This window comes from Cyprinodon tularosa, unplaced genomic scaffold (genome assembly GCF_016077235.1).
Source record: "Cyprinodon tularosa strain WSP-4 unplaced genomic scaffold, ASM1607723v1 ctg30, whole genome shotgun sequence".
NCBI lineage: Eukaryota > Metazoa > Chordata > Actinopteri > Cyprinodontiformes > Cyprinodontidae > Cyprinodon > Cyprinodon tularosa.
The window spans coordinates 7,048,019-7,065,132 of record NW_024039008.1 but is presented as its reverse complement, the minus strand read 5'-3'; the positions used below and the strand labels follow the sequence as shown (position 1 = coordinate 7,065,132).

The window sequence follows — 17,114 nt, the reverse complement described above, 5'->3', positions numbered from 1 at the left end:
TGTCGGAAATCTGAGATTCGTAAATATTCAACAGAAACATATCTTAAGTACGCTACTTAAAAAAAAGGCTATTTAATCTTTTACTTTATTCCTTTATAAATGTGTTTGCAAAAATAATGCATTTAAAATTAACATAATGCATTTGTTCATAAGATGTGAGCATATCACCAAACAAAATGACTGGAGTCTTTTATTAAGCAAAGGGAGATGTCTTTCAAGGGCTTCAGCCCTTGGCATATTTAGTGTCCGCATACGCACTAGAAAATCAAAACAATTCAGTAGGCCACACAAGTGCAAAGTTTGATATGTTTTATTTTGTCAAACTTGCAATAATGGTCAAAAATGAATTTATATAGGTTGACTGACAGAGGGAGCTGACAGTGTGTTGAAGAATTATGGACAGGGCGCTTTGAAGCATCTGGTTCAAAAACGCATTATCAACCTTTGGTAGAAATCCATCCATCCTTCCATTTTCTGTACACCCTGTCCCTTAGTGGGGTCGGGAGGTGCTGGTGCGGGGTCCACCCTAGACAGGTGGCCAGTCTGTCCAGACCTTTGGTAAAAATGGCGCCTTTAATTCCAATTTGCAGTACAGAACAGAGAAAACTACAGAGTTGTCAATGTTGTGTTAATCTGTTTATAGTGTAAAAAGAGGAGCCAGCAGTTTATTTGAGGAAATAAAGATGCAGAAGTTAATTAGTTGGTTAATTAGTGGTTGTGCAGCAGTCCGCTGCACGACCAATGCGGCCGCCGCTGCTAAGAATTAGAATTAATTCTCCCTGTGGTTAACTAACGATCAGGAGCGCGGCAGGTATAACATCTGTCCATTTCGGCGAATCAAAACCATGCAAAAAATAAAAAATCCTCGTAAAACGCACGCCCAGACCGGGCTAATTTCAACACAAGTTGTGTTAGGTGACTGTTACTCACACTGACGTTTCTCTTAAAAAAATCTGAGTAAGTCCTGCTGCTGTTTCAGCCTTTTAGTTGGTGGTGGCATTGTACTGAAATGAGATATAAAAAAAATATATATAAAAAAAACATTTTGGCTAGCGTGGCAAACGTCTAGAGAAAGTTAGCAGTTAAATATTGGATGAGTGATCAGCCCAAGACTACGGAAGAGGATTAGGGCCACTGAAAAAAAAAAAAAAGTTAAGTGATTTTTACATTTTATTTCAGTTTAATACGGGGAAAAAGTCAGAATTCTGACTTTTATTTTCAGAATTAAGACTTTTTTTTCTCAGAATTCTGACTTTAATCTCAGAATTCTGACTTTTTTTCTCAGAATTTTGGATCTTAATGTAGATGGGCACCATGAAGGCAGAGCTGTGGAGCACTCAGCTTCACTGACAAAGATGTGAGTTGTTTGAGAGAGCCAGTGACACATTGGTGGAAAATGACAGAATTAGGCAACTTTTTACGTGCCCGAGGGGTCCCCTCATTAATGGAGGAGCAGAAGGTCATTAAAACAAGAGAGCTAGTCTCTAAAAGAGACATGGCTATGGCTTGATGTTAACATGTTTGTTGTTAAACATACTTTTGTTATATTACATTTGTGTTGTGTTTTCCAAATAGTGTAGAAAATTAAATGTGGGTTTATAATGTTTACCTTTTATGAGCAGGACAGGAAGCAGAGAAGTGTAGCATTACCTCCAACTAGTTAAACTCATAATTATGAAGTTATTCAACAAATTCCTCAAGTAAAAAAGTGCAACTTTTATTTTTTATTTATTTTTACCAGATTTGTTGATTAATTTCAGAATTATGTATTCCTTCCAAATTTCCAAATCTGAAGAATTTTTTAAACCAATATCTACATTATTTAACATTTAGTTTATGTTTTAGCAGTACTTCCTGTTATATTTTTTTATACGTATATTTTACATTTTCTTGCACAGCAAGCTCAGCAGATTTGAAATTGTGTGCTTGTGTAAACACAAGTAGTCAATCTTTACTCTAAACATATATTCTGGTTATTTTTTAGTTAGACCTTCTTGTTTTTATATATCTGTATAGTACCCCCCGCCCCCCCAACCACCAAAAAAAAAAAAACTGTAAATTGATTAGAAATATTAATGATCTGTCAGATATCTGAGAATAAAGTCAGAATTCTCAGATTAAAGTCAGAAATCTGAGAAAAAAGTCAGAAGAAAAAAGTCAGAATTCTGAGAAAAGTCAGAATTCTGACTTTTCCCCCCATGTTAAACTAAAAAAAATTGTAAAAATCAGTTAACTTTTTTCAGTGGCCCTAATCCTCTTCCTACAAGACTAAGATGCCTAAACCAAAAAGATTCAGTTTCTATACATGAAAGTGAACTGACAACAAGACGTTATAAGTAAGCACTATTCATAGCAGCATTCCCGACAGACCATTTTACCTCATTCACAAGTTTCTGACTTTCTGTATCGCTGTTTCCCTCTGAGTGCTCACTCAACAGTTCACAGAGGGGAGGGGGAGTACAGTGACGTAACGCTATGTTGCGCCTTCAAAATAAAAGCACGATAGTTAAAAAATTGTCAAAATCTAATATTTTGCGGTACAATTTTTGGGGGGGACATATCCACCTGGCTTTAATATTGGGGGGGACATGTCCCCCCGTCCCCCCCGCTTCCTACGCCGCTGGACATCGGCCACCCAACTGATATTTAACCCGATATTTGATCAGCTTCTGAGTTTCTAAAGTCTAAAAAAATACTACTTCTACTTCTTCCTCAAAAACTTCTTTTTACAGATTTAAAAACTTCTAAAGACGAGGGAAAAAATATTGATACATTAAAATATCACAATATGCTGATATATTGCCATTTAAAAAGACCATATCAATCTCTTTTACTAATGAAATATTGCTATATGTCATCATTATGCTACGAAATCCCCTGAAAATTCACAAGATTTTGCCATATTTTTATATGTTGATATATTGACGCGGTATCGATCTATTTTACTAACAAAATCTCACAAGAATTTGCAAAATATCACGAGAGTTTGTAACAGAACGATGAAATTTCACGAGATTTTAAAAGTAAAATAGATCGATACCGCGTTTTTAAAAATCAATTTGATATCAGCATATGAAAATATATTTGAGTATATTATTTTTCAAAGTGTCAGAAATGGATAACAAAACTGCTATTTTCAATGACTACTTATTTTTGTCCAGCTTTAACATCAGTATCGATATCGGTTATCGGCTACATGAGTTTTAAAATATCGGCATATCGTGCATCCCTAGAATAAATTCAAGACCTGTTCATAGAACTAAACTTTGGCAAAAAAAAGTGAGAAAGCCTTTGCTCCTGTGACAAGGCTCAACCGTGCAAAAAATCACAAAATTACCCAGACAATGTAAAACACTTTCCATGTCAATGCCTAAAGATATAAAAATGAAAGTCGGCAAGATAAAATCCGACTTCTGAAAAAAGATAAATGCCAGATGAGGAGCATCAAACAAAGATCCTCTTATAAAGGTGTCTAATATGACATAATTTTTATTGAAACCTTTTTCCTGCAGGTTCAGCTGTTATACATATATATATGTGGATGCATACTGTATAGTACCCCCATGCATTTCCTACTTTTGGCACCTTCTTCTTCCCTTTGACTATTGAGCTAAAGTAACAAGTACATCTCTCCACTGTGAGATTAATAAAGTCAATCAATCAATAAAGCTTGGCCAAGCTTGGAGCTTGGCCTGTTTTTTAGTGTTGTCCTGTTTCTCTGACTATGACTAACTACATGTGCTCGCTTTCATTCTCTGACATGGGAGCTGGTTCAGAACTCGTCTGCCTGGCTGTGTGTTTCCTGGATCGGGCTGCCTGTGGAGCTAGTTGACAGGTGCCTTTTTGTGAGACCCTCACAAAGAGTGAAATGCAAGTTAAAAGTATTTTAATGTACTGTAATGGTTATTCAGCCAAATAATCAGTAAATATCAGTAGAAATCCGCTGTAGATCGCTAGGATGAGAAACGGAACCTTTCTGTCATAGCCCGTGTTTCCAGGTGCTCCCTCCCCCCAGAGAAGATTTGGGAACGAAAGAGAATGGTTCGTTGTTCTTGATCCTGTGATCATTCACTCTGTTTTTTTCAGGTTAGTACAACGTGAAAACAACCTCAACTTATCCCTTAAGATTCAATAGTTTATGTGAAGTTACTGGGAGACCGTTTATGACATTTTTGAGTGCTTTAGATCGAGTTTTAGACACTATAAAAAGTCCGCGATTTTCGCCGGTTGTGCTGCAGTTGTTGCCGTGGCAACGGGCAGCCTTGTGACACTGAAGGTGGTTGTTTATATTCATCCACGATAATACTACTGTTGGTTACCTGATTACTTGACAAGTGTAATTTATTAGGTGAAGGGTTTTGTTATCTTTACATTTATTACAATACTTTAATATTTCTTCTCTTTACATTTCCAAATATTTGTGTTTAAGGGTTTACTGTACACTTTTTGATTTATGAAGATAAGTGAGCCTTTAGTGCACTTATTGTTGTTGGAATGGTTTGAACATATTTGTTATTTTCCATTTTTATTTCCCATTTGCAATGATGTCAATAAGTTTTGAAAAGACATATTGAGTATTCTGAACAGCTTTAAGCTAAAGAAAATGAAAGTGAATTCATATTGCACTATAGCTGTGATTAGCAGCACTATAAAAACTGCACTGGCTAACAGTATTATTTGTTCTATTTAATGGCAGCTATATGGGACTAGTACCTATACAGAGAGTGCCCGTGGATATATTTCAATGTGAAATGATGAGGGGTTTAGGTGTTTATTGAAGTCAAAGCGTGATACTGAGTGTGAGAGAAACTAGTTATATGGTTATATGGTTATGTTTAATATAAAAATAGCTTTATGGTTATACTGTATGTTTGTGTTCGATGGGAACAGAACAAACAACATTACATACTTACCTGTTTAATGGACACTGGACACTGCACATTCACTTACATTCACACATATCATACTTACCTGACAGTAACACACACTCACCTACTTACCTGAAACATACACTACCTGAAAAAAAGGGAATAAGAACTGTATACACGTTCGTATGCACATTGTACCTGGAAGAAGACACTGAAAGAGACACTATTGCAGATTTTGGGAATATTTTATTGGTTGTTTGATTGATTGTTTTGTTATATAATTGTGAATAAATCAGAGGAGTTTTGGGAACGAAAGAGAATGGTTCGTTGTTCTTGATCCTGTGATCATTCACTCTGTTTTTCAGAACCCAAAGCCAGCGAGACACTGAAGACTCATCTCTTTTTCTTTTTTTTTTCAATATTGTGACGTGGTACCTGGCCCAGCTTGGGACCCGTTACATTTTGCATTCCTGTCTTCCTGTTAAAAGGGAGTTTTTCCTCTCCACTGTAGCTACAAGCATGCTAAGTGTGAGGGATTGTCTTCGAGTAAATGAGTCGATGCAATCAACTGGTTATCCTCAGATAGAAAACTGAATCAATTTGACTGGATGATCTGGCTGAATTGTAAAGTGCCTCCAGATTACATGTTGTGAATTAGCGCTATATAAAAAAACAGAATTGAATTGAATTTCCCAATTTATGTGGAAAAATGTTCTTGCTTTTACTTGATTGCTTTTATCAGTGACTTTCACTTATTCATAATAAATGTTCTGTTAGCGTATTTTTACTTTTACTAAGTTAGCAACAATCACCATAAGTAGAATTTTAGTCACAAAAAGCTTAGCACTGAAAGATACTTCATTCTACATTGATCATTGCATAATGGAGAGTTAAGTGGAAGGATATCAGTAGGCACAACCATTTACATACACTTCTCTAATAAATTGCTGATTTTATTTTTTCCTTGGAACGACCTTGGCACCAGCATTCTGCCAGTAAAACACCAGTAACTGCGTTAATGATCATACTACTGAAGCCTATAGGCCAGTAGAATTACCCAACCACAACAACTACAGTTTGCTTTATGCCACAAAGTTTCATTTTCATAACATTAAATATTTTTATTCATTTCTGTATTCATTTTTTATGAGTTTTGTGTGTTTTTATATAAGATTATAAATAATTTTTTTAAATCTAATTTTACCAAAAATAACATTTCATTTGTTTTTTTAATTAATCACAAGATTTATTTGAACATTTATTAATTTACTAGAAACAGATTCAGATTAAATTAAAGAACTACATACAGTACAGTAAAGCCCAGACTGCTTTTATAATCTATAGATATGTTGATGCACTGAGTGAATTCATTTTCTTACCATACACCCTCAGATCGTACTCCCTTTGTTGTTCTCCTCCAGCATTCACAGCCACACAGGTGTATCTACCAGTGTCACTGACCTGTGCACTGCTCAGAGAAAGCACCCTGCCAGCAGACGCCAACTGAGAAGACAGCAGAAACAAAGCCAGGCCCTGGAATTTACAAACTGATATGAAGGATGTCTCTGGTAACATCATTGTTTTTCACCCAAACACTGTTTGAATCAAACATTAAAAACTGGAAAAACAATGTTGTAGGGCTGCAACAACGAATCGATAAAATCGATAAAAATTGACTTTTAAAAGCGTTGGCAACGAATTTCATCATCGATTAGTTGTGTCGCGCGATTAATGCGTCATCCGCCGCCGCCGTCATCACATCCACTTAACTGAAACGGGGAAGAAAAAAAAAATACGGCAGAGCGAGCCAGCGCTGCAGGTGCAGTGTTGCCAACTCAGCGACTTTTCAGACCCCTCCAGCGACTATTTTTAAAAAAAGCGACTAGCGACAAATCTGGCGACTTTTTACGGTGTCACTGGCGGCTTTTGGAGACTCTTACGTGAAAGCATGTATCGTTCCTACTCTGCCGTGGGGCGCCTCCCCCATACCAACCCCGTTCAACCCCATACTAACCCTGTTCTCCCGCAGGAGTCCCTCTCAGCGCTGCAGTCAGAGCTGCAGGATGTTTACCCTCAGCGTCCAGACTGCAAATGAAGCGCGCATGCACCGGGATTGACGGCGCAAATTGATCACAATAATGAAAACAGCCTGCGCTTTGTAAAGCGAAAAAAGTCGTAACATGTAACTTTTGTCAAAAAAAATTAACATGGCACGGAACCACCATGTTTGTTTGGTTTTAAAGTGGGGAAACGTAACGTTAGTTTCTCAGGTAGCTCATCTGATGCTTTCCTTACATTGTTAGTAGGTTACAGACTGATAAGGTTGGCTACTTATTTTACTTTTAATTTAATTTGAAGTAGCTTAAGCAGCGTTTATATTTTCTTCATAAACAAATTAACTTGCAAATTATGAGGGCAAGGCTTTTAAAGTTTAAATCTTCTGGCAAAGATAAAGTAAAGAAGATCCTGCAATTTATGGAAGTAAAGCAGAATAAAATCCAGCAAGATCAGTAATATGTCAATTAATTATATGCCACATTCCCATGTAAATATATGTCTTTGGAGGATGTGTTTTTTAGCACCCCTAGTTCTCTCCTTTTTAATTCCAAATACAATTTATAATTTGAATCACAGGGCTATTTTTATCTCTATGGTTCAGTATTTTCTCCAGTAGCAACTTTAACTGCTATACTTTCCTGTCTTAAAAGGCAGAACTCTTCTAGTCTAAAAAAAGCTCATTTGTTGAAATGGGGGCACCTATTGTTTTAACCCCTTAGGGGCTTTTAAAAACAAAAATGTCTTTTTTTGCACTTTATGAAACAAAGTACCCTATATTTTGTGGATGTACAGCTACATTTCTCATGTAAGTTTGTGTAGTTTTAACACAAACATTTATTTTTCATATTGCAACAGTACAGTTAATGAGCAACCTGTAATTGTGTGCTTGTTTGTTCTGTCTAAAATGTTTTTTTGGAATAAAGAGGTTAATATAAAAAATATTTTTTGTCCGATTCATCGATTAATCGAAAAACTAATCGGCCGATTCATCGATTTTTAAAATAATCCTTAGTTGCAGCCCTACAATGTTGCTTCACTCAATGACTGAAAGTAAGAGCTAAAACTTTAATTGGTACCTGTATGCCATGTGAAAGACTTGCCACGGGGCTCCCGTCTTTTAACCAGGTCAGACTGGGCACAGGAACCCCGGACGCCTCACACTGCAGCTTCACAGCTTCATTCACCACAGCTGTGACTGTACCACCTCTACTGGAGATTTCTGGAGGGACTGTGATTAAAAGAAAAATGTAATTCTGCTCGGATATGACCATGTATAAGGAGAGAGGATAAAAATGCCAAAGAAGCACCGACCGAACACTTGCAGACTGTACAATTTCTCTGCAGCCCCAGCCAGGTTAACAGCCACACATCTGTACATCCCCACATCGGACAGCTGGGCTTGTTGGATCTCCAGCACTTGGCCACGCTTCCGGATTGAGACACCAGCAGCACCAGTGAGAGGGCGGCCATCTTTATACCACGTTACAGCTGATGGGTTCAAATAAATAAAGGAGCAGTCATGAAGCATCAGAGATACATTTTTACAAAAGTAAAAATTAATAATACTACATTTAGAACAGTTGAAAGGTTGATGTTTTGCTACTCATTTGGTCATATTATTGTATGTTACCCATCTAAACTCAATGCAGCTACAGGGAGTACACTGAAAACAATTATGCAACCACTTTTGGCATTTACTTAATCATATTTAGTTACTTTAACACGGTTTTTTTTATGTCCTACCCTGCTAACATGAAATAATTATATTAAAGTAACTATATATGATTAAGTAAATGCCAAAAAACAGTTGCTTTATTTTTTTTTTTCAGTGTATTTTATACAGCTTTGCGGAGCGTGGCTTTATAAAATACTCATTAGGATGATGCACTTATTAGGGTGACTGTTGTGCTTGAAGCAATAATGTAGGAATTCAGACTGTGCTTTGGAACAAAGGTAAATACTTTGTATAGAGCATAAAAGGACAAAATAAATAAACAGTTTAAATAATCATTAAAGAAATGGAATGAAAGTTTGATTGGAAACTTTGAACAAATCAGTTTTTGATATTGTTTAAAGCAACTGAGAGCTTAACCACAGATTCTGGTGCTACAAGCTGTTAAGCTATTAACCCTTTAAAGCCCGATCCAAGAATAAAACAAAACAGAAAATAACTTTTTTTTTTGGTTTGAAGTCCTTATTTGGCCTTATAACAAAATATGTAAAAAGAAAAAACAGAAATACATTTTTGATATTAATAATTTATTACTATGCGATAAGTCAAGATAATTTTTTTGTGTAGTTCTTCTGCCCTCCGTTATCAGGTATATCTGATTGTGTACAATAGGATTTTGAGCAAAGTTTTTACCATTAAATTATGCAAAAGGTGTCAGATGGAGTTCAGAAACCGTATGTATCAAATATGATACATTTGGCATTACAGGGTTAAGTCAGTATAATGTTATGTCAGAACCTGTATGAGAAACTGTGCAACATAATTTAAACTGTGCAGCTTAGCATTAATCTGTAAAGTAATAGCAATACCTTAAAATGGAAATCCAGAAGATTCCAACTTTTAACTCAAATTTTTTCTTCAATCGAGAAAAAATGTCCAACGACAGGATTTCTTTTTTAACAAGGAAACCTGGAGCCACATTGGATGGCACACAGTCCAACAAATACAACAAGAAAGCTCTTGATCCTTTATCAGAATTTTTGTTCTATTAAGTCATTAATACATTTGATAAGTAAACAGATATTTACTAGAGGGATGCAATTATGACTTAAACGGAATAAATTTATAAATTCAAGTTGAGGCAAAGATCTATTTCTAAGCCATGTGTTGATCTGAAGTCACAAAATAAACACATTTTGTCACTACAAACAGCCAGAGGAGTAACTTAAAAGTTTAAAATAACTAAATCAATCAGCTAAATCTGAATCAACAAATTAGGGATCAATGAAGTAGACTATGGAGCATCAAAAATCTGAGTTACACCCAAGGCAAAAAATCAATAACCTGCTGATAAGCTTCAGGCTGGGATGGATTAGGGCAGGATGGTGGAGGACACCAACAATCAGTCTTACCAGGTAATGGACTTCCTGAGGCTTTGCACTCCAGCTCAGTGGGAAAGCCTGACAGAATAGTCTGGTTGATGATGTCTTCAGAGAGGGGGATGCTGGGAGGCTCTGAAGACAAATAATGATGTTATCCCTATTGTTAGGAAGCAAAAATGATAAAAAGAAGATGTTCAACAGAGTTAAGTGTTTCTGTAAATTACCATGGACACTCAGTCGAATATGCTGTTGAGCTTCTCCGGCTGCGTTTGTGGCCAGGCAGGTGTATCTCCCAGAATCTTCTAGTCTTGCTTCTGTGATTTGTAGAGTCCTGCCTGCTGACTGCAGCTGTGGTAGTTAAAACCACAGTTAGACACAGGTGGAGCAATATCACAACCCTTAATACAGTACAAGCAAACCATGTTTGATCCTTTTTCTGCATTGGTTAGCCTGAAATAGCAGACGTCAGAGAGTCTTTTGTTTCTGTAATAACTCATTTGCACATTTTGATTTATTCCTGTCTAGAAAGATGAAAACGGTTTGACTTTTGATGAGAAGATGAGCTGTTCTACAACAGTATTAATTTGCTTGTGGACGTTAAAATCCAAATCAATAAAGATAAAAGAATGAACATATTCTTTAAGTTGGCCCAGGTTATTCAGTGGGTCCAGAGGTCGAAACACCAGAGGTTTCCAGTTCGCTTTCGTCTAGATCAGGGGGCTTCAGTGTTTTCCAGGCCGAGGACCCCCAAACTGATGGAGCGGGAACCCCCTAATTATATATATTCTATGAAATTGTGTTATATCAAACTGGTCCTATGGTCACTGTGTTTGATGGAGTAATATAACAAAAGTAATTCCTTCCTGGGATTATTAAAATATTTCTGATTATGATTCCTGGTTGATGGGACAGGTGTTGTGAATGAAACGGTGCCCAGCTTGAAAGAGCTCCTGTGTGTCGCTGAATGTGTGCATTGATGACTGAAAGACATCTTCTGCCTCCATTTATCTGTTTACTACAGTGTTGTATTCATTTTAATGTTTATCTAAAGACATTTCAATTAGTGGAAAAAATTGCAGGGGAGAATATAAAAAAAGTCAACCAAAAATTTTGCGACCCCCATGCAGTACCTCTGTGGACCCCCCAGGGGTCGCGGACCCCCTGTTGAAGACCTCCGGTTTAGATTTAAAATGTTTTGAGCCAACCACAATGGCTGTCAGGAAACCATTATATTGTAAAAACATTTTTTTATTGCATAAACATTTTGCAGTCATCTGAATAAAAGTGATGGGAGATTCTTTGATTCCAGAATAGTTGCCACACTAGATAAACTTGAGTATTTATTTGGAGGGAGAAATTATCATAGAGCAAAAAACTAACTTGGCTTTTATTAGTCTATAAGCAAAAATTGTATTGGCAGTTTATCTTTTGATTTAATAAAAATAAATAAATAAATAAATAAATAAATAATAGGGATGCACGATATTGGGATTTTGGCCGATATCCGATATGCTGATATTTTACAACTCATATAGCCGATAACCGATATCGATACCGATGTTAAAGCTGGACAAAAATAAGTAGTCATTGAAAATTGCAGTTTTGTTATCCATTTCTGACACTTTGAAAAATAATATACTCAAATATATTTTCATATGCTGATATCAAATTGATTTTTAAAAACGCGGTATCGATCTATTTTACTTTCAAAATTTCATCGTTCTGTTACAAACTCTCGTGATATTTTGCAAATTCTTGTGAGATTTTGTTAGTAAAATAGATCGATACCGCGTCAATATATCAACATATAAAAATATGGCAAAAATTTGTGAATTTTCGGGGGATTTCATAGCATAGCGATGACATATAGCAATATTTCATTAGTAAAAGAGATTGATATGGTGTTTTTAAATGGCAATATATCAGCATATGAAGATATTGTGATATTTTAATGTATCAATAATTTTTCCCTCGTCTTTAGAAGTTTTTAAGTCTGTAAAAAAGAAGTTTTTTTTTTTTTAGACTTTAGAAACTCAGAAGCTTATCAAATATCGGATTAAATATCGGTGGGGTGGCCGATGTCCGATATTCAGTTTTAAGGCCGATACAGGCCGATACCGATAGGGGGCCGATTATATCGTGCATCCCTAATAAATAATAAAGGTTAGAAACTGATCTTGTTATCTCTTTGATTCTCTGTATGATTTCATTTTAAACCATCAGAAAATATCAACTGATATGGATTATGTTTTCATCACCCCAGACCTAAATATTCCAATGGTTTAAATAATTCCAACCTTAACTATAGATTTGACTGAACCACAGATTTTCTTCAAGAAATTGAAAGCTACCTTGATGTGCTCCTCCGCTGTGACCACAGGTTGGCCATCTTTAAGCCAGGTAATACTAGGGGGAGGGATGCCACTGGAGATGCAGTCCAAACTGATCGGTTTGTGAAGAATCACTGAGCGATCGACAGGCCCGTTCAAACGCATAGATGGAGGAACTGCAGAAATTTATGAATTAGTTTTCAATTAATTATTTTTTAATACACCTTTTTTCACCTCAGAACTCCATATGGAGGGAAAATTGATTAAAGAAATTTATAAATTAATAAAAAATGAGCCATATTTACCCAAAGACAAAGCTTTCCTGCAGCTTGTATTGGGATTTCAAAATATAAATAATCATATGAACATTTGCATAACAACAGAAATCTAGGTTGTTGTTTTTTTTTAAGTTATAGTTTTTTTTTATTTTGTACCTTGGACAGTCACATTGAAGCTCCTCTCATGGACTCCAGCCTTGTTTGTGGCCAGACACAGAAAATGAGCTGAGTCAGAGATCTGAGCGCGGGAAATAATCAGTCGTCTCCCGTTGGCTGCAATCCTCAACCCTTCTCCAGATCGGAGTCGTTTTCCATCTTTGTACCACCTGAGAATAAACAGTTGCATTTTTTTGTCGGTATGATACATATGACCATTTATGTGCATGTTGGACTGATGCCTTACATGATGGCGGGTGCAGCTGACCCGGTGGCGTGACACTCCAGCTCCAAAGGAGTGTTAATCATTACTGTGCTCTCTGTCACCACATCAGCTCCATCAATGAAAGGAGGAACTAGAATTGATATAAGAAATCTCTGTTTATTGTTTATCTATAGCAAAAGATAAGCAATAGTAAAATGTTGCAGATGCATATACAGGTGCTGGTCATAAAATTAGAATATCATGAAAAAGTAGATTGATTTCAGTAATTCCATTTAAAAAGTGAAACTTGTATATTATATTCATACATTACATACAAACTCATATATTTCAGATGTTTATTTTGTTTAATTTTGATGATTACAAATGACAACAAATGAAAATCTCAAATTCATCATATCAGAAAATTAGAATATTACTGAAGACCAATAAAAACAAAGGATTTATAGAAATGTTGGCCAACTGAAAAGTATGAACATGAAAAGTATGAGCATGTACAGCACTCAGTATTTAGTTGGGCCTCCTTTGGCCTGTATTACTGCAGCAATGCGGCGTGGCATGGAGTCGATCAGTCTGTGGCACTGCTCAGGTGTTATGATAGCCCAGGTTGCTCTAATAGTGGCTTTTAGCTCTTCTGAATTGTTGGGTCTGGTGTATTGCATCTTCTTCTTCACAATACCCCATAGATTTTCTATGGGGTTAAGGTCAGGAGAGTTTGCTGGCCAATTAAGAACAGGGATACCATGGTCCTTCAACCAGGTACTGGTAGCTTTGGCACTGTGTGCAGGTGCCAAGTCCTGTTGGAAAATGAAATCTGCATCTCCAAAAAGTTGGTCAGCTGCAGGAAGCATGAAGTGCTCTAAAACTTCCTGGTATGTGGCTGCGTTGACCCTGGACCTCAGAAAACACAATGGACCAACACCAGCAGATGACATGGCACCCCAAACCATCACTGACTGTGGAAACTTTACACTGGACTTCAAGCAACGTGGATGAAGTGCCTCTCTTCTTTTCCTCCAGACTCTGGGACCTTGATTTCCAAAGGAAATGCAAAATTTACTTTCATCAGAGAACATGACTTTGGACCACTCACCAGCAGTCCAGTCCTGTTTCTCTTTAGCCCAGGCAAGATGCTTCTGACGCTGTCTGTGGTTCAAGAGTGGCTTGACACAAGGAATGCGACAGCAGAAACCCATGTCTTTCATACGTCTGTGTGTGGTGGTTCTTGAAGCACTCACTCCAGCTGCAGTCCACTCTTTGTGAATCTCCCCCACATTTTTGAATGGGTTTTGTTTCACAATCCTCTCCAGGGTGCGGTTATCTCTCTTGCTTGTACACTTTTTTCGACCACATCTTTTCCTTCCCTTCGCCTCTCTATTAATGTGCTTGGACACTGAGCTCTGTGAACAGCCAGCCTCTTTAGCGATGACCTTTTGTGTCTTGCCCTCCTTGTGCAAGGTGTCGATGGTCGTCTTTTGGACAACTGTCAAGTCAGCAGTCTTCCCCATGATTGTGTAGCCTATAGAACTAGACTGAAAGACCATTTAAAGGCTTTTGCAGGTGGTTTGAGTTAATTAGCTGATTAGAGCGTGGCACCAGGGGCCATCAATTTTGAACCTTTTCACAATATTCTAATTTTCTGATATGATGAATTTGAGATTTTCATTTGTTGTCATTTGTAATCATCAAAATTAAACAAAATAAACATCTGAAATATATGAGTTTGTATGTAATGTATGAATATAATATACAAGTTTCACTTTTTAAATGGAATTACTGAAATCAATCTACTTTTTCATGATATTCTAATTTTATGACCAGCACCTGTACGTATGTTTCTTCTCTTGTGATTGCTGCTGAAAACTGAAACTGAGTGTCTCGCTTTGGAAATAAAACAGCGTCAGCTCTCCCACACAAGAGTTGTCATGGCCGAGTGGTTAAGGCGATGGACTAGAAATCCATTGGGGTCTCCCCGCGCAGGTTCGAATCCTGCTGACAACGCATGCTTGCTTTTTCTGTTATCAGAATCTGCCAAGAGGAAAGTCAACAGAACAGGGCTGCAATTGTTTGAGGTTTATCACGCAGCAGTTGTTCTAATTCAGGCAGTTCCAGTTGCTTCAAGGCTGAAAATTCACAGAACCTGATCTAAAATTGTTAACAAGGTGTAAAAAACCTAAATCGAATTAAGCTAGACAAACATATTAAGGTATGTTTGTATAACAAGTATTTCTCCATTGTTAATGTGAATTGTCTACTTCTTTGTTTTATTTTAAATCACTCATCTCTTTGCCTTGGCTTTCTAAACTGTGTGAGATGTTGATTTTAGTCTGTGATACATTATTTTAAATTACTTTTATTTTTATTTTATTATAGATTTTATAGTTCTGATTCTTTTATGCTTGCTTTTTTTGAGTGTGTGTAATGGTATTATGTTGTTTCACTTTACAGAACTTTTTTTCTTTGAGAAATTTTAAAGTGCTTTGTAAATAAAGCTGGATTGTATTGAATTTTAAGTGGAAAAGCAACATTTTCGGGAGTAATATTTAATCCAAGTATTGGTACTTTTATTTGATTATGATATTTTAGTACTTTTTCCACCTCTGGAAAACAGTTTTTACATTTGCTATAAAAGTCATGCAGGATTTGAGCAAAATTAATCTGTAACATGTGGGTAGTTAAATACAGCAGCTATGTGAATCTTTGTGGGTTACAGACATTACAGACAAACACAAATTATCCTAATCAATAAGCAAATTATCTTACCTCCTCAAATCAAGAACATATACACAAAATTTAAGGAAAAAATGGGCTAATTATATTTAAATGTTTGCACTGTATGTTTTCAGTACCGTGGCCAACACTGGCCCCTGCTGGTCAATAGGGATGATTACCAAGTAAGGAATTATTTGATATTATAAAGAGTATAATTTTAAACAGTGTTTGTTTATGCCAATAATAAAATATTTTTTGTGTCTTTTTACCTAAAACTTTGACATCATATTTGACCTCCTTCTCTCCAGCAATGCTTGTAGCCACACAGATGTAACGTCCTGCATCTGACATGCTGGCTGAGAGGATTTCTAATTTCCTTCCCTGCTCTGAAAGACTGACACTTTCTCCATGACGCACAGGGACTCCGTCTTTCAGCCAGGTGAGGGAGGGTGGAGGATGACCTGCCGCCTGACACTCCAGGATCAGATGCTTACCGAGGACCACTTTCCTCTCAATGGGCTCATCCTCCACACCTGTGATGGTAGGAGGCCCTGAAGGAAATGAATAAAAAAAAAGATAACAAGGCATTAAAACTTTGCAGACTTTCCCACTAAAACCTCTCATTTATCAACCAAAGAAAAAATTAAGCAAAAATAATTAAGGTGAAGCACAACTTCAAGATCGCATCTCTATTTATGTTGGCTCTGATCAATTTGGGCCCACTGACTCTGACTCCTATAAAAATAAGTAATTAAACAGAAAACCATAAGTGGCCACTTCTTGCTAGCAAAGTTTTAAAACTATTTTTCTTACAAACTTCACACAGAAACTACTTCTCTCCAAGCATGAATTCAACACCATGAGTCTCTAATATGTGACCCACCTGAGCACGCCTGTAAATATTTTTAATGTTAATGTTCGAATGAAAGGAGAAGGTTCCTTAAAACGATATTTATATAAATAGCAAATAATCCGAAACAAATCTTACTGTAGACGTCCAGATTAAAGCTCTTCTCTGCGCTCCCAGCCAGGTTGTTAACCTTGCAGGTGTACTGTCCAGCGTCAGACGCCTGCACTCGTGGGATCTTCAGGCGGAGGCCTCTCTCTACATACTGAGCATGTCTGCCGGACATGATGGCCTCTCCTCTGCGGTACCAAGTGATGGTGGGGGGCGGCACACCACGTACCTCACACTCCAGTGTTACCGTTGTGTCCAGCAGTGCTGTCACATCCAAAGTTGTGTTGCCTCCAATGATGGCAGGAGGTACTACGGTAACAGGAATAAAAGTTCTTATCATTACAATTTCTTAGACCTTAAGGCCTCCGAAACAAACAAAAAAACAGCTTATTGTAGACTTCGGATAGAGCAGAAATACGCATAGGTCCAGGGACATACTAGCCTTGTGAGACCATCCTGATCTCGCGAGCTTTAAAG

The 17,114-nt window shown here is 36.9% G+C and overlaps 1 protein-coding gene and 1 non-coding gene across 2 annotated transcripts in view; one reads left to right on the top strand and one right to left on the bottom strand.

Moving 5' to 3' along the window:
* Positions 1–17,114, bottom strand: part of hmcn1 (hemicentin 1) — a 170,964-nt gene that overhangs the window by 78,055 nt on the left and 75,795 nt on the right. Inside the window, exons 31-40 of the mRNA XM_038291733.1 lie at positions 16,668–16,946; positions 15,949–16,230; positions 12,992–13,100; positions 12,745–12,914; positions 12,332–12,486; positions 10,205–10,328; positions 10,011–10,112; positions 8,238–8,414; positions 8,003–8,154; positions 6,248–6,371 (exon numbers count right to left, since the gene is read on the bottom strand). Coding sequence (XP_038147661.1) covers positions 6,248–6,371; positions 8,003–8,154; positions 8,238–8,414; positions 10,011–10,112; positions 10,205–10,328; positions 12,332–12,486; positions 12,745–12,914; positions 12,992–13,100; positions 15,949–16,230; positions 16,668–16,946 — 1,674 coding nt within the window. The remainder of the gene's footprint in view (positions 1–6,247; positions 6,372–8,002; positions 8,155–8,237; positions 8,415–10,010; positions 10,113–10,204; positions 10,329–12,331; positions 12,487–12,744; positions 12,915–12,991; positions 13,101–15,948; positions 16,231–16,667; positions 16,947–17,114) is intronic.
* Positions 14,887–14,968, top strand: trnas-aga. The gene has a single exon. It is a non-coding gene; the product is annotated as a tRNA-Ser (tRNA).